We start from the raw sequence: 23,250 nt of genomic DNA, 5'->3' as shown, positions 1-23,250 counted from the left end.
GCACGGGAGGAGGGAATGCTGGTGGCGTCCAGCAACAGCAGAATGTTGGCAGTGGTCAAAATGCCAACATGGCGACCATGTCTGCGGCTGCCATCCAGCAGACGCAGATGCAACAGCAACAGCAGCAGCAGCAGATGGCACCACCCCAAGCACCCACTCCTCAAACACTTACCCATCCACATTCTGCGATGCACCAAGTGAGCGAGTGGGGACATGGAAGGGTTAGTCTGAAATTTTTAAATCGGAGATGAGTGTGGGTTATGCATGATGGTTGCTTGGTGTGCCGTGCCAGGAAAATGGTTGGCTCTCACCAAGTTGACCCAGAACTTGGTGTTCATAACCATTGAAACAAATATTTATGGGCAAGCATGATTGTAAAAGGTCAATTTTTTCATCTTACTTGTGGATTAAGCTCTATCAGTAATTTTAAATCATGCCAACTTTTTCAACTTGATTGAAGAATAGAATTAACGAGTAGATATGCCATTGAGCTAGTCTCTCGCTTCTGTGTATTTGTTTTTGCAATTGGCTAATTCATAATAAGTGTTTTGGAAGAAGCCTCTCATAGCATCTCCAGTTATTTTACGCCAGTACAGCAAGTATTTGCCCTCATTAAAACTTTTAACCGCTATTCAATTTGAGACTTGCAGAAAGTTTAATATTTATTTCTTGAAAATAATGCCTTTCAGGTGCAAGTAATCCAACAGCCCCTGCAGAATCCAACATACCTTCAGCAAATTTACAACACCCAGGGGCAGCTGTTAATGCCAGGGAATATTGCCCTGCACCCTGCCGGCATGAATCCTGCAATACAGGTTTGTTCAATCAATTTTATAACCTCTTGGAGCAGTTCTGCACTCATGAATTGTTGTCAATAGTGTAGTTTAACCTATTAAAATTGAAAATAAACTTTTATTAAGTGGTTACATTTTTGCATTCTTAATTTCAATTACCTTATGCGAGCATCTGGAATAATAATCTTTAAGATTTACTTTTTAAGTTGATAAGTTCCTTTTTTCATAGTCATGTGAATTTTATTGTACTTCATGTATACTTTGTCAAAATAGAAGTCTGGTTTAATTACTTAAAATTATTGTCAGGGTAGTTAGTAGTTATCTACCAGCTGAGGGTAGAATGGGAATAAGAGACAGGCTTCAAGAAAGGTCAGGAAATCAAATTTCAATTTTATATTTTATGTTTGTAATTTTATTTATGCAGGTAATTGCTGCTGGTAAACCTTTCCAGCCTAATCAACTGGCTCAGCATATGATTACAACTCAAGGAAAGTCAGTGCTCCAAGCAGGCCAGGCTGGTAAGCTGTTAATTGAAATTTAATAAGTTAAAAATAAAATTTTCTAGTGCTTATTTACATACAAACTAATTTTCCTGTGCCATCATTATTTTTGCATTTTTGAGGCACAAAGCAGTACAGGAGCATTAGAATGTCATTGGTTCAACAACCAGAAGTACCAATGACTTTCTCTTGTGCAATATACATTTCATAGTTGCTTGCATTTGGCATTAATTAATGCATTCTGTTTAGATTTTTAAATTAGCTTTATGTAGTGTTACAAGTGTACTTAATTCCTTTTACCATTTTCTGATTTCTGTAAAATTTTACAATTGTAACTAAATTTGCTTTTTGCATGGAAATCAGCATCCTTCCCGGGCTATGCCACAATTCCCACCACAAGTAACCAGACTTTGGTGATCAGCCAGTTAGGAGTCCTCAGCAGTCAACCGAACATCCTTCCTGCGCATGCTCATGGCCAAGGGGGGAAACCTGGAGATATGCAAAAGGTTTGTTTTGATCACAGTATATCATTAGATACGTATATAATTGAGATAGCAATTTCATTTGCATAGTATGAGATTTTAAGAAAATTCGTGGGGATTTTCAGCATTTCCCTCATTTTTTTGGCATTACATTAATTTCATCATACTTAATCATTATTAGCCTGTACTGATGGAATCATATCCCAGAATTTCCACTTCCTATTAATCCTTCAATATTGTATATCATATAGGCTGCTAGTTATTGTTCAACCAACCCTTACTAAGAGTTTCAATTTACTTCCTTGATGCCTAGTGTGACTTAACTGGTTAGTAAGTTGGAGTCATATCAATCCCTATTGCCATTGCCATGGTGTCAATATTTTTGTGAGGCATGTAAAAATGCTTCCTCGTCTTAAAGTTGGATTCTCAAATTTTCTGAGGGGCTTGGATGCAGGACAGCTTTTTTGTGGGCATGGATTTGGATGGTATTTCAAAGGCCATTGAATAAAAATGGTGCAACCTGCTGTTTTAAGTTACCAATTTACCAATTCTGCATTCTAAACATTTTCAGATTATGGGCGGTGGAGGAAAGTCCAATGTAGTGTCATCCAACGGTATGGGTGGGGGTGGTGTTGGTGGTGGTGTTGGGGGGACTGGTGGTGGTGTGAAGGGTGGCAACAACCAGCAGCAACAACAGCAGCAGCAACAGTGCGTTGTTTCTCAGCCCCAGCTCATCACCACGCAAGCTCCGACTGCTGCCATGCTGGGCAACCAAGCTCAGTTGATAAGTCCAATTCAGGTGAGTGATTATTTGCCAGATTATCACATTTCTTCTTCCTGCATCATAATTCCGGTGCACCTCCCTTTTCTCTTTCTTTAACCCCAAATGAATTTTAAATGTATAAGGTGAGTAGAATATAATGACTTGTAATAAAATGATAATGTGTGTAATCTTTTGCAAATTTTTAATCACAACATTTTAGAATGATTTTATTGAAATTTTTATAAATTTATATTGATTTCAGACAATACTATAATTTTAAAGCTGTGTTGTACTTTTCACAGTTTTTAGTCAATATATTTGCAAAAATTATGTTGTATTTATTGGGAAAGTGAAGTATTATCATGTAGCGTGATCCAGTGTTACCACATGAGGTGATACATGTGCAGTAAAGACTATGGAAAAAAGTAATGTGTTTGAATTTAACGTGGAAAACTATCTTTCAACTGTTAACAACGATCACCAAAAGTGACTCTGCATTACTGGATATTAGAGGAAGAATTCCCTCAACCAGAATATCTCGGAACAAAATTTTTTGCATGAAATAGAGAAAAACAAAACTTCGAATTGAATAATAGCTTAGTGGAAGGTTTAATTGATGGTTATGATACCTAATAGTCTCCCTGGCCATTACTCAGTAAAGTGTCTCCCTGTAGCATTTTTCCAAATCTGTCACTGTAAAAATATATCGCATCTAATTGTTTGATTGAGATTCAAGGAGGATAGTAATAACTAATCCTAAGATTCTGTTGGATGTTCTGACCTTTGCCTAGTGCCAATAGATGTTGCTTCACTCATTTTGGTACTTGAATGAGCCTCCAGCCTGAGCAACAATGAAAACAAATCGACAAAAATGAAGAAGCAAAGAAAAAAAGGCTGTATTTACTGGAGAAAAAGGGAATCAAACTTGTTTACCCCCAAAATTGAACTCGAATTATAATTCATTTAGGTACTTACAACATTATGAAATAGAATTTTCTGTACACTGGAAATATTTTAATTGTTCTCTCTCTTACTAATATATTACGTGGTAATAAATCTTTGGCATGTTGCTTGGGCACTAGGGTGAATGATCATGGCTCATCTAAGATATAGTTTGAATGAAGTGTGCTGGATTTGATCGGCTCTCTCACATTAATTTTAATAGCATTGATGCTAATGAAGACCAAACAGAGTGGCGTACAGAGCATTGTACACTTGTTTGCAGTTGCTGTACCACTACACAACTCTGTACTGTAGATTATTATTTTGCATTTTGGGTTGGACTAGGCATCATTTAAATTATCATACATTTGTAAAATTCCTTGTGGATAACTTTCTGAACTTTGGCTTTATTGAACTGGATATTATAATATATATCGATGACAATTGAAGATGTGATATTTGGAAAACTATGAATCATTTGCTAGAGTATTAGCAAGAGTTTGGGATATGGACATTTTTAAGCATCGTTAACCTATTCATACCATATTCTTCCTCAGTCTTCAATCTTCCTCATTAGAGTCGAACTTAATAAGTTTCAAATAGGCTCGATTAGTAATTTGTGGACTAATACACTTATGATTTGTGTTTACTTTAGTTTCCATGGCAGTTTGGGCAGTTACCTTCAGGCATTACGTGGGCCACTTCAGGGGGCTTGCAGTCACCAGCTGCACTCCTGACTACTCAGAATCCAATATTCATCAGAGGGGCACAGCCACATGATCCAAGTGGCCAAGGAGGCCAGGGCCCCACTGCCACGCAGGGAGGAGTCTTTATACAAAGCCCACCTCCACAGCAAGTGGCTACACACAATCGTGAGTTAGATATTAATATCTCTATTTGCTATGATTAATATTTGTCCTGCTCTTCATCTTGAATTTTGTATGAGAAGCGTGGCAGATAGTATTTTAATCTTTATCTGCCAGCTACAATGTATCAGAGTTAATTATGGAGCTTCATTCCCACACATTTGTGCAGAATATCACTTGAGCTTTCTACAAAGAGGGAAACCAAAACAATTTCTTAGCCTTTTTTTGTGCAATCTGTTTTGAGCAGTGTGCATATCTAATTATCAGCATCAATGAAGTGGTCATATCAATGAATGGCATTGAAATACCTCATGTTAAGTGTGGGGGATGCCATTTTAAAGCAATAGCGGGTGCCATTTCAATTTCTAGGATGTGTAAATTTTTGCTGCAGGATTCATTAGTTTGGTTTATTATATTTTTTCAACTTGTTGTCATCCTTCAGTGACTGATAGAAAATTTTCGAAGTTTAATTTTACTTATTTGTTTTACCATACTTTAGCAAATCTCACCGGTACTCCAACAGGAATGCAAACTAGTTCTAATGCTGCAAGCACGGGGACACAAAATCAAGGGAATGGGAACAACCAGCAACATCAGGCTCAACAAGCGCAGCCTCAGCTAACACATCAGATCCATCACCAACACCATCAACTGGCTATGAAGGTATGCTGTTTACCCTTTCAGAGGGTTATATACTTTCCAGAGAAAGCACTTTTTAGTATTGCCAGAAAAAGCAACTTAAATGGTGAATTTTTTTGTGTAATGGAAAATTTGGAAGCTGAAAGCGAAGAAATAATGAAAGCTATTGATGCAAAATTTTGGAGCCTTAACCCTGAAGATCCCAAATAACACTGAATTTGCCCGTCATTATCTTATTTTCACAGATTGTGGAAAAATTAACAATGAAAAATGACTATATATATAAGTATAAATAATGATGAAATTCGCATTCATGAATGATTCAGAAAGTATTAAATATGGACGTTCACCCATGTTGTGTCCAAGAAAAATCTCGTGGCAATCTGTGTTGATGCTAACCATTTATTTTATTATAGTACTCCTCACTTTATTTTTTTCGCTCAATATAATTTTCTTCAAAAGGATATTTTTGATATGGTAAATTTAATTGGAAATTTTTCGTTAATAATCTGGCTAATAATACCATTTACAATTTATAGGTTGCATCTGTAGGCACCAATGCGGGGCGTGTAGGAGGAATGGAAGCGAGTGGGACAGGGAACGCTGGTACTGGAACAACAATCCAGGCAAACATACAACCAAAGACTTCGGTGGCAAATACTGTATTGCCCCCAAGATTGCCAAATATACTGCGTCCAGCGAGTTCTGTTTCCACCCAAACAGGCTCCAGTGGTGGACCTGGTGGTCTTGGAATGGGACAGTTGCAAATGCAGAAAGGAATTGTAAGGCCCCCTAATGTATGTCACTTTTATGTTATTTTATATTTAAAATATATTTGCATGATTTGGTTCCGAATTAAGTGGTTTAGTAGCTCACTGAGTGGAGGGTTTGGCCAAAGGGTTGAGGGTCCAAGGTTCAAATGTGATTGATGGACACTCCCAGTTAAACCAAAGTTGTGCGTGAAATATGAAACTGTTTAACTTAATTTTTTTAAGCCTAAGAAAAGTTTGTTTAATTTTCAATTGTATAGACAAAATAAAACACAGCCATAGTTAATATTTTTTTCAATGACGATGGTTTCCAGTTTCATTGAACATACTTTCATTGAATACTCATTACTTCGGGTGAATATGCATTTAAAAGCAGTGAGCATGTGCCGTCTCGGGAAGAGGGTGTGGGTTCATTCCATGGGAAGGGTGGAAGGAGTAACATGTTAGGGTAATAGTTACCAGGGGGGAACAGCTAGCTATTGACACCTGGAGGGGGCTTGACTTATGAGTGGTCAAGAGAGATGGGTGGGGTAATGGGAATCTTAAAAGGGGAGAGAATGAAGGGTACAATAGCTAGTTAACCAGAAGAGTCTTCTTGCCAGTGGTTGTCACTAATTCTTCAAGCACATCTAACCTTGGACCTTTTTTCCCATATGTATGATCCTGGGTTGGAATACACTGTGATGTTTGTGTGTTAATATGTGTCTTGTGAATTGAGAATTGCATTTGTTGTTTGTGTAGATGGCTAAGTTTTCTTTTTGGTTCTGATGTTCAATTTTCTGTCGGTCTACCCAAGTGATGTAGCATTACCGTTATCCAATCAGAGTTCATAAACTTCTTTCTGTTCAATGATGTCTATTTTGTCTATGTTAGATCCCAAAATGTGCTGTAGAAGACGGGTTTGTATTTTTCCTAGGGTAATAAGCATTTGATCTTGTGCGATAATTTATAATTAATGTTTAATTCTAAGCAATAAGCCCACTTTAGGGGTTGATGAATAGTCTTCCATGATATTTCAAAGTTATAACTGATTAATAGTCACAATGAGGTGCATAAGCAATTCATAGTTGTGAACCAAATTTTGTTTGCCATTAATCCAGTCATATCTACCTTATGTTTCATCTCAGTCACTATAAGCCTTGCAGTAGACCTTTGTACTGGCAATCTGCAACTGCAGTTATTTTTGAAATCGTATTATTATATAATGAAAAGGTAAAGAGAATTAATTTGACATTGCTCTTGGTTTTCATGTTTTCATAATAATGAGGTATAAATGTGCTATATACATAACATATAATATCATCGTTATTAATGTTAAAGTTTATCAATGATAATGGAAGCCAGTGTTTCTGAAAGCCACCAGTGTCCTAATACGAAAATGGATTTCTGACTAATTTATCATTATGTCCAAAGTGTTAATTTTAATTATTGTAGTTTAAAATCACTCTGCATGTGCATGTGTTTGAATTTCTATTTCATTTGGAAAATTTTCAAAAACATTTTGCTGCAAGTTTAGCCCTACTTCAGTCAGTTAGCCTTTTCTGTCTTTTTATTTTCCTGAAATTAAAACAAAGTATTTGTGTGTTGATAACATTTGCCATTCTGTAACTGAATTAGAGACTTTAAAATGACACTGGAAGTAATCATAAAATTTTCAATATGAGTGAATAATTAATCTCATGCTCATGATCTCCTTACTTATCTGCAATGAAAGTATTACAATTATAATTTTGTTATGTTATAAATTCTATGCCTTTTTTTAGTTTTTTTTTGCTCAGCAATATAATTTATTCATAATAGCAGTGGTCCCAGAATAAAAATTTCATTAATTATTATTTATGGTTTTGATGGTAGCATTTCTGTATTTGCAATGAATTAATTACTTTTTTATTTTTAGCAGGGAAAAGTGCGGATAAAGCCAACAATGAATAGGGCATCTCCTGCTCCCAGTATGAAGGCTGATGCTGCCAACCAAACAAAACCTCAACCAATTAGTCCAGCTAACATGCAACACCAAACCCAACAACAACAGCAGTTGGCTGCTGTGGCCGCACAGGTTTCTGTGTCCAAGTAAGAGAACCTATTTTTACATTTGAGTATAGTTTCAGGTTCATGTTTAGGAAGCATATTTTTAATATAAATTTTTTCACCATTGAACTTGAATGTTATTTCATGATGGATTATTTAAATTTTTTTGAAGGAATTCTTGTAGAATAAGCACAGTTGATGGAAATATTCCATCAGGTGTGACCAGCTTATAATGACCATGTTGTTAATTAACGAGTTATTGTTTAGGTTCATGAGAAAATGTTAAAAATGTTGCCTCGTGAATTGTCCAGTTACAAGATCAGTTGTGTCAACCCAAAAAATTAATTTTTAGAAGAATTAAGGAAACTTGTATCACAGGATTACATACTATTGAAATCAATCCTCCCTTTTTTAATTTGTGCTCATTGTAGCAGCCTTAAACAAAAATGTATGCAGTACATGAGGGAAAATGTGTGCCTAATGGAATAATTATTCTATAATAAACTTAAAACCAGAAAAAGATTAATGTAACTGGTTTCCTTATATAAATTACTGATTTGACATGCTACCTCCATTATCTGAAATTTAATCTCCTCTGTTGCAGTCGAATGATTCTCACCAGTGCCCCCACCAATGGTGCTCCTCTGCTGCCAGACAAAGGGCAACAGCTCACCCTCCAGGCAGTAAAGACATTCACTTCTTCATCAGCTTCGACCACTTCCACCACCACTTCCACATCCACGTCTTGTTCCCCCGCCCCCACCCTTCCAATGACAATTGGACATCCGACGGCAGTCCTCCTCCCTCACCCCTCCCTGCAGGCCCAGCTCATGGGGCAGGCGGGATGCCCTCCTTCCCCGTCGGGGAACGCCAATGGCCCCAGCGTGTCGGTGGCATCGCCTTTGAGGCCCATGGGCGCTCCCACCCCCAGTGGTATTGTCACAAGCATGCCAGTGAGCATGTCCCTTGCAGCGCCCCCGTCATCGCCCTCTCACCAACTCCATCCTTCCCAAGTCACCAACATGCAACACCAAATGATGCCATCAATGGTTGCCATGGTAGCAGCTGCGCCATCTCCTAACCAAGCCATGCAAAGTGTCCCAGGGTCTTCGCCACCAGTGTCTGTGGTGACTTCCTCTACTAACATGGTGCAGGCAGGGCCAGTGCTTTCTGTAGTTACTGGTGCACCTGGAGGGATGGTGAACAATCAGGTGCCAGCCAAAGAGGAGACGGGGACCTCACCACAGGGGGATGTGGGGGTAGGGAGTGTTGGGGATGGTGGCAATTCTGTGATGGTGGTTGCTGAAGAAAGGAGGAATGGCGAAGCAAGCCCTGCTCCAGGAATAACACCAATGGAAGGAGTGGTTGAGACTGGGATTGCTCCAACGCAAAATGCAGAAGGTAAATAAGATTTGAAACGATGACTCTTTTCATGCACAATTATTAGCCATAATGGTCAATTATTTGATCAGTGTAGTCCCTGTAAAACTGTAGGTGTAACTATTGACAATTTCCCGCATAGAAAAACTCATTTATGTTCCATTATGTATTTTGGGATTTACATGACTATATGCTTTGAGTAAAAATAAATTTATTTGTCCAGCAGACACAGATTACAGTATTGAGAATACATGGCAGTTGTACAGGACGCATCAATGAGATATAGACCACCTTGTTCCCAAACAGAATCACCAAATACAGTTATAACAGGAAGCTATTGCACACTTTTACATAGATATTCATTTACACTATAATAAAACTTATCAAACTATTTATTTATTGACTCTTAAAACTCATGTCCATTTCCTCAAAATTTCTAATAAAGGTATTCTAGTTGGTGCAGTTTCTCATTGTCGAGACAAAAATGAGAGTATAACAATTATGATGAATTTTTTTTAAAAAAGAGGCCTCAAGCAGGTTTTCGTCCAACTGGCGACATCTAGGTTACAAACTGGTTTTCAGTTAGAGCAAAACATATGATTTTCATCTTATGACACATCCCTTAAAAGTTGCTGATATGTTCTTCTCATTCATTTATTCAGCTGTGAATGGTGAGAAGGAGAAGGTGACCAATGGTGTAGCTGAAGCTTCTGTGGGCAATGCTTCCATTTCGATGGAGAGTGCAAGCACTGGAGAGGAAGGCAGTGGGGGCAAGGTTGAAAGTATGCCTGTCGGATCCTCGAGTTTAACCAATGGCCCCAATGCCGGAACTGGGACCCTCACTGGGATGGTTGTCGGCACATCCAGAGAATCTCACAAGTTACCTCCACCCAAGGCATTGGTGAAGCCTCAAGTACTGACACATGTCATCGAGGGTTTTGTCATCCAAGAAGGTAAATTCAATTATTTAACCATCCTCTCAATTGCAGATATAGTTTTTACACTTGTGTGTGTTTTGAAATTAATGCATCTCTTTGATGGAATCCTTAAAAAGGATTTTTAACATTGAGTGTTAATTGTGAATAAATATAAGCATTTTGTGTGGTGCATGGACTCAGTTAATAGAAGGAAATTATATGTATCCTTCTAGGCATCATACGCATCCATCAGGAAATATTTCATTAAAATAATGGATATTACCCAAGTGCAGTAATTTAATATAGCACCAGTTTTCTGAATGCTTGGATCCCATATTTTTAAATAGTTAACTATAGATATCGTTTAATATTGAGATATATAGGATGTTATCAGAAGGACTGTATGCTTAAAAAATTCACAACAAATTAGAAAGAATGAATATTATATTCTTGACTTGAAGAACACCTCAGGGGAATTCCCTTTTCTTAATGGCCTGGCTCCCCTCCTAGTATCTGTTAATATGCATGTAATTTATCCTGGGGCAAGTGCATATCAGGGCACATAAATGCATGTTACTGGGCATGAAAACTTAAACATTTTATTATTATTATTATTAAAAATACACATGTGCTGATAGACATTGTCAGGTGGCACACAAGTCCCAAATAATCGCAAAAGATAATACATAAAACCAGACTTCAAAACACAAATCTCTTTAACAAAGCAAGTGAATCCCCATCCCATTTACTACCATTAATCAGCAAGAAAAAAAGATATATTTAAAAAAAATTAAGCTATTACCTATAATACGAGGGTCATCCGGAAAGTAGTACCCGTTCGTGAAATAAAAAGACAAAAGTAAATATTAACAAACATAAAAAATTTTATTTGAAAGAGGATACTTTAAACTACTTCTCAACATAATCTCCAAGCAAATTAAGGCATTTGTCATAACGTGTGACAAGTTTCTGTATTCCTGCTGCATAGTCCTTCGCCGCCAGCTCATTGAGATACGCGAGGGACCCATCTTGCACAAATTTTTGCATAATGCAGATGGTGTTTAACAATTTCATGAACAATTGTTCGAGAAACATTGGGAAAATGCTCACAGATGTCATCAATTGTGACGCGCCGATCGTTCCTCACGAATTCGTCAACTGAGCTCACCAGTTGGTCTGTAATGACAGACGGTCTCCCCGAACGCTCATCGTCGTGTGTGTTCCCCCTCCCCATGTTGAAGTTGCGACACCACCGCCGAACAGACGACTCGTCCATTACATTGTCTCCATACACCTCCTTTAATTGGCGATGAATATCACATGGGCGAACGTTTCTTGCATTGAGGAATTTAATCACTGCCCTCACTTCACAACTGGCGGCGTTCTCAATTTTTTTAAACATTGTAAACAATCACAGAAACAACACAGGCAATGCTAGCGTCACACAACTTGGCTCAGAGAAGGCAGACAAGCCACTGAAGCTATCTGACCTCGTCCAGCGGCTACTCGCGTCGTCAGCACTTCATGCGGCACGAACGGGTACTACTTTCCGGATAACCCTCGTACAATACACCACACATCAATCAAATTAATACATATATGCCTTACATCTATTCTTAAAAGTATACACTCTGTTAGGAAAGGGCTCGAATATTTTTGCAGGGAAGGTGTTCCAATCAACAATTGTTCTATTTAGAAAAGAAAATTTTTTTTTATTTGTTCTCTGTGCCTGGCATTTTACCTTAAATTTGTGATCATTTCTGCCTATAAAATTTGGGTTCCCCGCCTCTTTCCTAACTCTTTAACTAACTTTCCTTTATTCATGTATCTGTGGAAGACTTTGTTGACATGTATTGATCCACCATTATCCATGTGCTAGTACACCTCAATTATTAGTAACTATCATTTTATCATAATTTTTATTCTCTCCTTTGAAGAATGCTTCAAATTATCATTTTGAGCATCATGTTTAATAGCCTCGCTAAATTAAATTCTTCAAAAATCTTTTAAATACCTATGGATATCTTTTTCTTGTCAGTTGTCTGCTCATGCAATAAATGGAGATGCAATTTTCTGACTTAATGATTTTCCAGTGAAAATAATTTTTTCTCTCCGAAACAAAAAAAAATGTAAAATGGAACCGTGACATGTGAAAACCAATTTTCTAAATAATTCCTCTTTTTATGCAAGCTGGTATTAAATTTTGCAATTTTTTTTAAAGTGTGTAGTTATTCATGATAGAATCATATGTTTCCAGTGTCAAATTTTAAATAAAATGTTATTTCCTTGTAGCCTCTGAGCCATTTGCTGTCAACCGTTCATCATTGTTAAGTGAAATGGCACAACCGTCATTGAAAGCAAACAATCAGATAATGCAGAATCATACGGCTCAGCAACCAGGTTCACAGGAAAAAGAGAATTCCCAGCATCACCATGTGCCTAACCATGTACACGTGCCACCAGCATCAAATGAATCTGAGGAGCCGCCAAGTAAGCTTTCCTTGATACCTTTTTATGCCTCATTCAAGTGGTGGCTATCAATTATTTTGTAGATATTTTTTTAGGCATATTAATTAAAAGATTTATAATTAATTTATAATAGTAAGGGGGAAGAAACCATTAGAAAATGGTGGTAGTAGTGATGTTTAAATTGAGGATTCACATAATACTGTATTAGTCTTCATTTTTCTAACCTTTCAACATTTTTATGGAATTGTTGAACTCTAAAAAAATAATTGGATTAATGTCAATGTTCTAAGTTTGTGAGACTCGGCTGTGTAATGTTACCATAAATGATCAATTACCATGTATACAAAATAAATAAAATTTTCATTTTCTATCGGTCTAATCATAGATCAGTCCATCATACGTAAATAATTAGAATTTAATGGTCAAAATTTGTCATTAAATTTTATAAAGGGAAAGGAGCAAATTTAGTTTATGAAGATTGACAGTATCTGGGTGAGAGAAGTATGGGGCTGAGTTTTTGACGTGCTTTATGGGTGTCCATTTGTCACCCCATGAACCTGTAACAGCAGTCCAACCTACTTGTCATTCATTAAACTCTTTCATCAATTGAACTTTTGGAGTTGTCTATAACAGTGGATTTTTCAGTTGCTCACAGGGTTGTAATTGCTGGTGATTTGTTTCTTGTAGAGAAAAAGATGATGCCAGATGTTCAAGTTCCACAACCTGCTAAACTTCCAGCTGATCTTGCCAAATGTGAATTTTGTGGGAAGGTGGACCTGCGCTCTAAGTTTAAGAAATCAAAGAGATTTTGTACTCTAGCTTGTGCCAAAAGGTGAGTGCTTACATGTAAATCAACACTTTGGTTTATCAGTTGTGTGGAAATCATTTCATAAATATTTCGATATGATATTTTAGACAACTTAATATTTACGTATTAATGTTGCTCTAAATCCACTGTGAATTATTTCTGAAATGAATCTCTCCGAGGTTTACTAAACAAATTTGAATTTTTGCTTAGAATTTGCTTTTTAAATTTCTAAAGAGCTATAAGGCATATTCCACTTTTACATTAATAAGCAATAATGTTAATAATAGTTTTGTAAATAATTGATGTGTAGGTTAATCAACATTCTCTAACTGGACTGAATATTATATGGATGTGCTTAAACATTCAAGTTTCTCCAAATCAAGTTATCATTTCCATGACTCATGGCCATTACTATATGAATATAATTTCTGATCACCCTTTTGAAATTTGAATCTGTTAAATGCACCTATATAATGGGTTTTTGTACTTTATCTTTAATTAAATGTGGATGATGACATGTTCTCTGGGTAACCTAAATAGTTTAATTCAAATTTCCATGAAAGCTGGAACAAAAAAATTTGTGCTGAATAGCAAACCCTCTTTTACAAAAGAAAAATAATTCAGTGGAATTGCAATCATTGTTTACTATGTGGATGTGGCATTACTACTCGACAGTAATTAGGATCTCAGAAATAAGATTTGGGAGCATTAGCTTAGTTTAATGAAGTAAATGCTCAGAAATCCACTCCCTTACATAGAGAGTGTATATCTTATCATTTGAAAACAAAATGGTGGCAACATATAACATGACAGGTTCAACGTTGGTTGCAGCAAACGTTCGGGACTGTACAAGCCAGAAGAATCACCAACCAAAAAGGGGACCAATACTGTGTCTGCAGTTAATGCTGTCCCTGTTGGTGTCAATTCTGTCTCCCCCAAGGAACTCCAAGTCAAGCAAGATTGGCAGAAATCTAAAGGCCAGGAATGGGTGAGTGCCATTATTGTGTATCTAATAGTACTAGTGGCATTAGTGTTACACGTATAATCTTTCATGAATTTATTCCTCAGAAATACAATAATTACTAGCATGACATCCATGTTTCACCTAACGTGTGAATTACTTTCCAATGTATTTCACAATCCTGGGAACTTTTCTATGGGTAAACATATTCAAACTATAGCTCAACTACCCATTTAGTCCTCTTTTCCTGGTGTTATAGAGGTAATATATTTCTAGGAGACTGATATAACCCCATAATATGTGAGCAGTACATAATGTAAGCCAATTCAATCCAAACCAAAATTGCAACAAAAAGGAAGGCATATTTTAAGCAGAGAATATTTGAAAAAGCAAAAGGAACATATTTCAGTCAAGTGGAGAAAGAGAAAACAGACTATATGTACATGGGATCTCTGCGTGGTCGAACTAATCAGGGATTTTCAATTGAAATATAAACCCACAAATGTGTCTAGTCCATTGAATAAATACATTAGCAATTAAATCAATTCAATTACTGATCTCATAAATATAATTTAAGTTATGATATCCATCCCTTACCTACAGGTATACTACCTTGATCAAAAAGTTCCCGGAATAACCACCGTGTGGCGCTCCCATCGTTCCGATTTGAGTTCTGTTTTTTTTGTTAAATTGGTACATCTGTTGTTGATATTCCCTTTAAATCTTAGTGTCATAACTTGACATTTGCAAAAGTTACGTAGCCAAGAGTACATCTATCTCTGTGTGTGTTGGCGATTTTTTACAATTGCAGAAATGGATTTAAATTTGCAACAACGAACTTGTATTAAATTTTGCGTAAAAAACGGATTTAGTGGCGCACGGACGTTGGAAATGTTGGAAAAGTGTTTCGGCAACGATTCTCTAAAAAAAACGGTCGTTTACCAGTGGCACGAGCGGTTCAGAAGTGGTCGTGAGTCAATCGAAGATGATGAACGCAGTGGCAGACCATCGACATCGAAAGTCGGTGAAAAAATTGATAAAGTAAAAGAAATGTTGGTCAATAACCGCAAATTAACCATCAGAGAAATAGCGGAGGACTTGAACATTGCCTATGGATCCGCCCAAGACATTGTGGTTAATGATTTGGGTTTCCGTCGTGTAGCAGCAAAGTTGGTGCCAAAAGACCTCAATTTCATGCAAAAAAGAGACCGTGTTGACGTCGCAAAAGACATGATTTGCGAGGCTGAATCCGATCCCACATTCATCAAAAGGATCATTACTGGAGACGAGACGTGGGTTTATGAGTACGACACGCAATCCAGACATCAGGCAAGTGAATGGCGTTCACCAAATGAGCCGAGACCAAAAAAACCACGTCGTTTTCAGTCAAAAAAGAAGGCAATGCTGACGGTTTTCATGGATTACAACGGTGTAGTGCATCATGAATTTTTGCCAGAAGGCCAGACAGTAAACAAAGAGTATTATTTGGGCGTTATGAGACGTTTGCGTGAAGCAATTCGCCGAAAGAGACCAGAAATGTGGGCAGAAAACTCGTGGATTTTGCACCATGATAACGCACCGTCGCACAGTGCTATCATTATTCGTAATTTTTTGACGAAAAATGCAACAAATACCATCCAACAGCCACCGAATTCACCTGATTTGGCTCCCTGTGACTTCTTTCTGTTCAATCGAGTTAAAAAACCATTACGGGGAACGCGTTTTAGCAGCCGAGAGGAAGTAATGGAAAAATCGCAGGAAGCACTGATGGACATACCGAAAACCGAATATAAAAAATGTTTCGAGGATTGGATCAAGCGCTGGCATAAGTGTGTTGCAGTCGATGGGGATTACTTTGAAGGGGACAATATAGATTTAGATGAATAAACTTGTATTTTTAATTTTCTGAATAAATTCCGGGAAATTTTTGATCAAGGTAGTATATGCATTGTTTTGTAAGACTCCCATTTGTGTAAATAATAGTTAAAATTTTTTTTCAAGTGGCAATAAAACAAATGCCAATACCAAATCAAAATCAATAGCAACCAAAATACACCAATTAATGTCTGCATGAATGAGATGCTCTGGAAAGACTAAAACAATTCAGAAGAGTAGTAAAATGAATGCCATAAACAATATTCAAATCATAATGGAAGGCATATCAGTAATTAATCACTACAAGAATGTGAAAAATGAATTAATATGAGTTTAAATAAATGAATATTATAGTTAATGAGATGTGGCCAACTCATGATTTTTCAGTCGTGTTGGCCATATCTCTGATCTTAATACCTCATCTATGCATCGTTGTGATTTCATAGTTCCGATCATCATAGACCACTCACAAGCTCTTGCGAAAACAATTGCTAGGTACTTGCAAGAAAATTATGTTAGCAGTGGAATTTTGAAAGAAGCCTTTGAAAGTTTAATAGACCTTTGATAGAAATTGGCAATATTGGATGCAGTTTATAGCTTGTCTCAGGGCTGGTCCTCTGTGAAAGATGTGACAATTCTTTATCCCTGGAGGAAACTTTTTTTGACATTGGAAGTGAACTCAAGTGATTTTCAGTAACAGAAGTGAGCATGTGGTCCCAAGAACTCCAAATTGAGAGAATTATTAAAAGATATGCCAGGAGAATTGCCTGATTGATCTAATGTAAATAATATGATTAAATATCTTAGTTTACTTTTCAGTAATACTGCTATTTTTTCACTTTCTCCTACATTTCTTACTCCCTGATTTTTGTTTGTGATCTTATTTTTTTATCTTCCTAATGAAATAATACCCCTCCCATGTACCTTATAAATCCTCGCTAGTCTCCATTATTCCTTTTTTAGATCTGTGTTTTATTTTACTTATCCTTCTGGTCTCTCTAAGAGTTTTGACAACATCTTTGGAATCTACTTTCGTCTGTACTAATACCATTCTGTCACTTGCAATAGTCTGATCTATGCAGTAATACCAAATGTTCACCTTAATACCCTTCTTTACATATTACTCTATTAACTATTTTCCAATAATGCTTTCCTCCTCACTTCATGCAGCTGTCACTTATTTTTATACTTTTTCTCTTCATCTCTTATTTGTTATTATGCTACTTCTATGTCCCTCGACATCATCAAAAATTGCAAGTCCCTCTGTTCTTTTCTTTGCATTATTCCTGTGTCAACTAATAGGTCCTAATTAGGGCAACTATTTATCTTCGTTTATACATCATTGCTACATTTAATGTTTATTTTCTTATAAATCTAATAATCATTTCCATCTTTTATTTACAGTCAGGTAATCAGGTACCTGTTAAATCAGATGGGAGCCGCTTATGCCCTACCAATGTTACTACCCAAGAGGAAAATAGTCACATCACAGACAATGAGACAAATGACTCTTCAGGTGCTGAATCATCTTCCATGTCACCATCGGAAGTTGGCCAAGGGCAGGAGTCCTCATCTGCACGTACTTCAGGCCTTGCAACTGGTGATCCAGCAGATGACAATGCTACCTCCGAAACAGGGCCCTTGCCATCACAGCAAAATGCAACACCCAGCACTCCTCCGCAGCCCCGTGTGAATCCTATCAAATGGACGGTGAGTCATGTTGGTCAATAATTATGAGTGTGTGCATTTCCCAGTGTCACTGTTTCAGTTCGTTGCAGATGCCTATTTGTGTGACAGAAAAGGGGAAAGCAAGCATCCATATGACAGGGTTATCACTCAATGCAGATTTAAATGTTCTCAGTGTAGTTTTTGGTTTTATGTCTTAAGTGGCATAGGTGAATAGAAGTGAATATATTGCCAAATGCTTGTGCTATTACATTTGAATATTAGCTTAAAAAGTAATGAAAATGTTTTTTTATGTATGTAAATAGTAAAGCAGCTCATTCAAGAGATTTCATTTTGTGACTTCATCAAAGAAAATTATTCCCTTGGAGTATAGTTCTTCAAACTCTTTTATTTGATGAGAATACAGAATTTATTTATTCAATAATGGATCAGATTACTGTTAAACAGTTATCTAACATTCAAACATTCTTCATATTCATGCAAAACGAGTCACATCATGTCGAAGTATAAACGCATTAATTTTTTTCCTAAATTGAACAATGGCTTTTTTAGTTAATTCAGTTGATTTCCCAAGAACCGCAGAAGGATGTGGTGTGGCAACGTGTGTATTGAATCACTGTATTTCAGAGCTAGAGGTTAAGGCAGTCTTAGAAGATTTCACTGTAGTCGAAGGAATATCATGATAAAATTCCTATTTTACTAGAGTTGTTGCATGCATTATTTTGTCATAGAAAAATTGGAATTGACATTCAGCATACATGGGTAATCTGGTGGAAAATCTACCGACTCACTAATCCAAAGGTTTCATCTCTGAAGCCAGTGGCATATAACCCTGGTGAATGTGGGAAACCTGAGGGAGAATGCGGAATGTGTCTGTTGGGGTCCCAGTAGGTAAATCAGCTGGAAGAAAAGGAAAAAAATCATGATTTCATCATAAGACTTGTTTTATATCACAAAATGTTCGACCTTCTGTTTATTGGTGCTGTTATTTCTATCCCTAATTAGGTATCTGATGTGTGTGAGTTCATCAGGAATTTGCCAGGATGCTCAGACTATGCGGAGGACTTCGCAATTCAAGAAATTGATGGACAGGCTCTTCTTCTCTTGAAAGAAGATCACTTGATGACAGCAATGTCTATGAAATTGGGGCCAGCCCTAAAAATTTGTGCTCGTATTGACACAATGAGAGGTGACATGAAGGAAAAGTGAATCTTGTGTGTGGAATCTGTTGAGTGCCAGGCTGGGGTGTAAATAGATTGGACACCATCTACTGGTGAGGACAATATTCCTCCCATCTCATGGCTTGACCATTTTGTCAATTCATTTGATTAGGAGACTCCTTAATTGCTTGGGAGTGAATGTAAGTAAGTAGCAAGTTTGCCACAGAGGTGATAGTGGCATATGTTTGAGTGCAATGGTATAATTCCCATAGTTTTTATGGGAGACAAACAATTAGGCATTGTCTGAATGGAGCTGTCAGTGATGTGTGAACAGTTTGATGAAGCATGCAATGGCCTTCCGTGGACATCTGCAGAGTAAGATAAAAGTTTAGAAGCATCATTTTTTTGTATGGATCTGAATTTTTTGTAAAAATGTTGGAAATGCCATGGAGAATGCATTCCTGAAACTAACTTCACAAGCATGCTTCTAATGCAGACATAATATTGTCTGTTTTTTTTGGAAAATATCAGTTATGTTTTTGGCAGTACTTTTTACGATTTCAAAATGTGATTTTTTCAATCGAATTAGAAATTTTTCATTCACATTATGAGAATATATGTCAAATGGAGCTAGATCGATTCTCCATCAATGACATGTTGGCATTGCAATGATAAAATGGCCCTGCCAATTTTTGACCATATTTTTACCACGTGAATTTATGGTAAAAGAAAAATTATTTTGGAATTTCTTAATTTACTTGGGTGTCATTCGAAGAGCTGCCAATTTTAGCATAATTAGAGCACTGCAAAAGCTTGAAATGGACAGATACATGAATTGTATGATTGCGAAGGGCGATCAATGACCTACAATCCATTTGACAAGAAAACAGCATTGTTTACTGTTTTTTTGTACGTGTACATTGTTCTGCGACTTATATCCTACTGGTGTAAGATTAAGACTCAAAACATTTTCTATGCTTTAGGATAATGCTTTCATGAGTGAAAGAACTGATGAGTCATAATATATATTCTGGATGGATATAGCTCTCATTTTAGTTTTTTAAAAAAATTGCTTCACATCCTTAGAGCGAAGAACTTATTTGTGTTTAAAGTTTTTTACTGCATTGAAGAAAGGAATTTCCAATTTCAGCTCATTTCACTGCCAAACACATTTTATCAGAAATTATCCTGAATTGCAGGATTTGTTATCTAATTAACTAATGAGTGTATAGTATTGGAGATGCAGTTATTGTTTGTCAGTTTGTCTGTGTGATGATGGAAACTAAGAAATCCATGTACATGTACAGAAGAAGCATTTTCTATAAGAATGCTACATTTTTATATTTATACATCATGTGTGTAGAGTTTTAGTTGTTTTTATCCCTATAAATTGTTATATGTTCTGTGAATTTTATGTCCACTAACAAAAAAGTCCTCTCAGCTCATGATGAAAGAAATTCCATTGGTAATGGTCTTCATAAATCACTATCAAACTGCTGCATGCAAAGGCTCTCATTTAAAAATTGAAATCTTCAGCGTAAATTGGCCAAAACAATTTTTGACTGCTGATATCCTTGGGAAAAGTGGAACTCAATTATCTGGTAATATGTATTGTTATTTGATAGGATATACATATATAGCCTTAAGTCAAGGAGTTCTTATTAATCTCATTGATATATTATCATAAATGCCTTTTGTGATATTGTGGAATACCCAACATTGAATGTGAAACTTAAATGAATATGTATTTGTAAGCCATTTTTTTAATTTCTGGGAATTATATAGTTTTTTTTTGAGTTTTTGTTCCTATTAGGACTAAAAGAGATGGAATTATGTGGCATGTATAAGTTACATGTCTGTTATAATTTTCAAAATGGGAATTTAATGCAGCCAGTTGTAATTTCTATGTTGCATAGTTGATTATGGAGTGAGCCTGCAATTGGAATTTACTTTCCTTATGAAATGAGAGAATAACGTATTTGGATTTCATCAGTTTTTCCCCCCTCGCAGTTTTCCATGCGTAAAGCATTATTTATTTTAAAAATAAAATGTTTCATGAATAAGGACTTACTTATTTCAATTATATCATATTTATGCTTTGGCTAACCTATTACTTCTACCTGTTACCCAAAAATTGATCACCGAAAGTAACAAACTTGAATTTAAAAAAAATTAAATATGTAGCCATAAAAAGGTTGGCAGTCTCAATAAAAACTCAAGTCTCCGAGGTCTAGTAAACAACCATAAGTACAATAACCAACCTGTACATTGGTTTGATAGGTGATTGTAGAGTATACTCAATACTTATACTCTTACCGGCGTGTGAAATCCACACATCAGGGTAGGGGAAGTCAGTTGCTTCCCCTGTGCTGGCTATGGTTTCCAGGGAAATTGGGTACTGGAAATATCGCACAGGTCAGGTGCAGCTGAGAACCCAAAGGGGCATGCCTGGGAATAGGAGTGGGCCCTCTGGTCAGTGGTCCAATTCTCTGCCTCTGGACTACCGCGTCCTATTTAGTGAGTATGCATCTAATTTTCCTTAAATTGCCATTCTCATTAAACAGGACATGTCAATTGCATAGGTTAGGGAGAGAAAGTTTTAGAATATCTGTTCTGAAATTTCTTAATTCCATCCAATGATTATATGAATCTTCATTTCAGTAGAAGTATTATACAATTGACATGATTATACTATTGACCTTACATAATTATTTACCAATTTTTAATTATAATTCTGCTGTAAAATATTTCAGTTTGAGACAACTACTTATTTGGCATCTGAAATAAATTTTAAATGAACAGAGCCAAAAATTTGTGGTTTTGCTATGTTACTGTTATGTTATATCTCCTTTTAACTGAAGGAATGGACAAAATACTGTTTCCAATTAATTTTGAATCACTGCTCCTAAAGTGACGTTATATATAGTTAAAGAACAAAATCTAGCAAAGCTTGGCAGCAACTTTATGCATCCTTAGTCTCTCAGTCAGGATTTCCTAGCATGAACCAATCAAGATGCCACACTCTTCTGCAAGTTCTTTGACAGTCGAATGTTGATTGGCTCGAACGAGATTATTCACTTTCTCGATGTTGGGGTCATCATTCAGTGTTGATGGTCTTCCTGAACGCTCGTCATCATCCATTAATTGCCGTCCCTTTATGAACCAGGTAAACCGCTCATAACACGCAGTACATTTCATAATATCCTTGCCATAAGCCTTGGTAACAAAATCAAAAGGTTCCATGAAGGATTTGCAGAGTTTTCGCACAGAATTTTACAAAACAATGCTGCTCTTTCAAAGAGCTCATTTCCATGGATCTATTTTGTGCTGCACTCCACATACACCCACTTATACTTTGCACAAATGTCTGTAACTAATTGAAAAAAGTTGTCAACAAAGTGTTGGAAGGTGACTATTTGGGAAATTTTTGCGGACGCAAGAGGATTAAAAAATAACCAACTGGAGGTGCACGGGGCAAAATGTTTGGGAAACTTTTGAAGAGACCTCGCACACTCATGTTGGCATTACCTTGTGCAAAAATGTTCTGCATTTGTTTTGTTTCTTAGCTACCCAAGACATGAAAATAGCAAAAGAAATGATTTTTCTGGCATCTCCCGCAGTTTCTTTGGAATATGCCGAACAAAATCTAATTTATTCGGCCAAAAAAATTGACCCTTTCATTCTGGGAAATAATAGTTTATTTCAAAGTAAAACGGACTTAAGTTCTCAAATTACATATTGTAATGTTGTAGGAGTAAAATTACTTTCGTTCTGCAGAGAAAAGATAAATTTTAGTTGCTATTAATTTTCACATTTATGATAATTTTCTAATATTCACCATTTATCTGGAAGTCAATGTCAGCATGCATAGAGTTATTAGTATTGCATTCAGCATCAATTTTGTTATATTTGTAACATTGAAAATATGACATCTTTGAAATGGTAATTACCATATTTTCCAGCCCAAAAGATGCACTGTTTATACTCAGAAATTTGCTCTAAAATCAGCCTACATCTTATGGGCTGTGGAGGTATGTGGGTGTAACTTTGACCTATAAGCGTAGTATGATTGGCTGGAAAAATACCTACTGTTAAGTACATTTTCCAGCATCAGGCATAGAAAACAGATGTCTTATAATGATTTTCGATGACACCACAGTTTTGAGTCACTATGCTGTTTGCAATAGAGTTTTAATATTTCATTGAAAGT

The 23,250-nt window shown here is 36.4% G+C and overlaps 1 protein-coding gene across 2 annotated transcripts; it reads left to right on the top strand.

Moving 5' to 3' along the window:
• The first annotated feature begins 67 nt into the window (after positions 1–67).
• On the top strand, positions 68–19,385 carry LOC139696181 (polyhomeotic-like protein 2). Of its 2 annotated transcripts, none has more exons than XM_071594816.1 (16): positions 68–221; positions 690–815; positions 1,219–1,312; positions 1,658–1,800; positions 2,348–2,575; positions 4,137–4,353; positions 4,847–5,010; positions 5,526–5,768; positions 7,654–7,826; positions 8,389–9,185; positions 9,827–10,117; positions 12,374–12,571; positions 13,238–13,382; positions 14,190–14,346; positions 17,599–17,904; positions 18,886–19,385. In XM_071594816.1, the coding sequence occupies exons 1-16, from the start codon at positions 69–71 to the stop codon at positions 19,087–19,089; spliced, it is 3,639 nt and encodes a 1,212-aa protein (XP_071450917.1). In that variant the 5' UTR covers position 68; the 3' UTR covers positions 19,090–19,385. The 2 variants fall into 2 exon arrangements, with proteins under 2 accessions (XP_071450917.1, XP_071450916.1); XM_071594815.1 differs by having other exon boundaries at positions 14,172–14,346.
• The last annotated feature ends 3,865 nt before the right edge of the window (positions 19,386–23,250 follow it).

This window comes from Hetaerina americana, unplaced genomic scaffold (genome assembly GCF_022747635.1).
Source record: "Hetaerina americana unplaced genomic scaffold, ioHetAmer1.1.p SCAF_7, whole genome shotgun sequence".
Classification (NCBI taxonomy): Eukaryota; Metazoa; Arthropoda; class Insecta; order Odonata; family Calopterygidae; genus Hetaerina; species Hetaerina americana.
The sequence above is the reverse complement of the archived record's forward strand: the minus strand, read 5'-3'. Positions and strand labels throughout refer to the sequence as shown.

What these genes read in the sequence shown, in the direction of transcription:
- LOC139696181 (XM_071594815.1), top strand. Translation starts at nt 69, where the DNA reads ATGGCGACCATGTCTGCGGCTGCCATCCAGCAGACGCAGATGCAACAG. An exon ending in GCGAGTGGGGACATGGAAGG is followed by an intron (nt 222 to 689) that starts GTTAGTCTGAAA and finishes AATGCCTTTCAG; the next exon opens with GTGCAAGTAATCCAACAGCC. An exon ending in TGAATCCTATCAAATGGACG is followed by an intron (nt 17,905 to 18,885) that starts GTGAGTCATGTT and finishes ATCCCTAATTAG; the next exon opens with GTATCTGATGTGTGTGAGTT.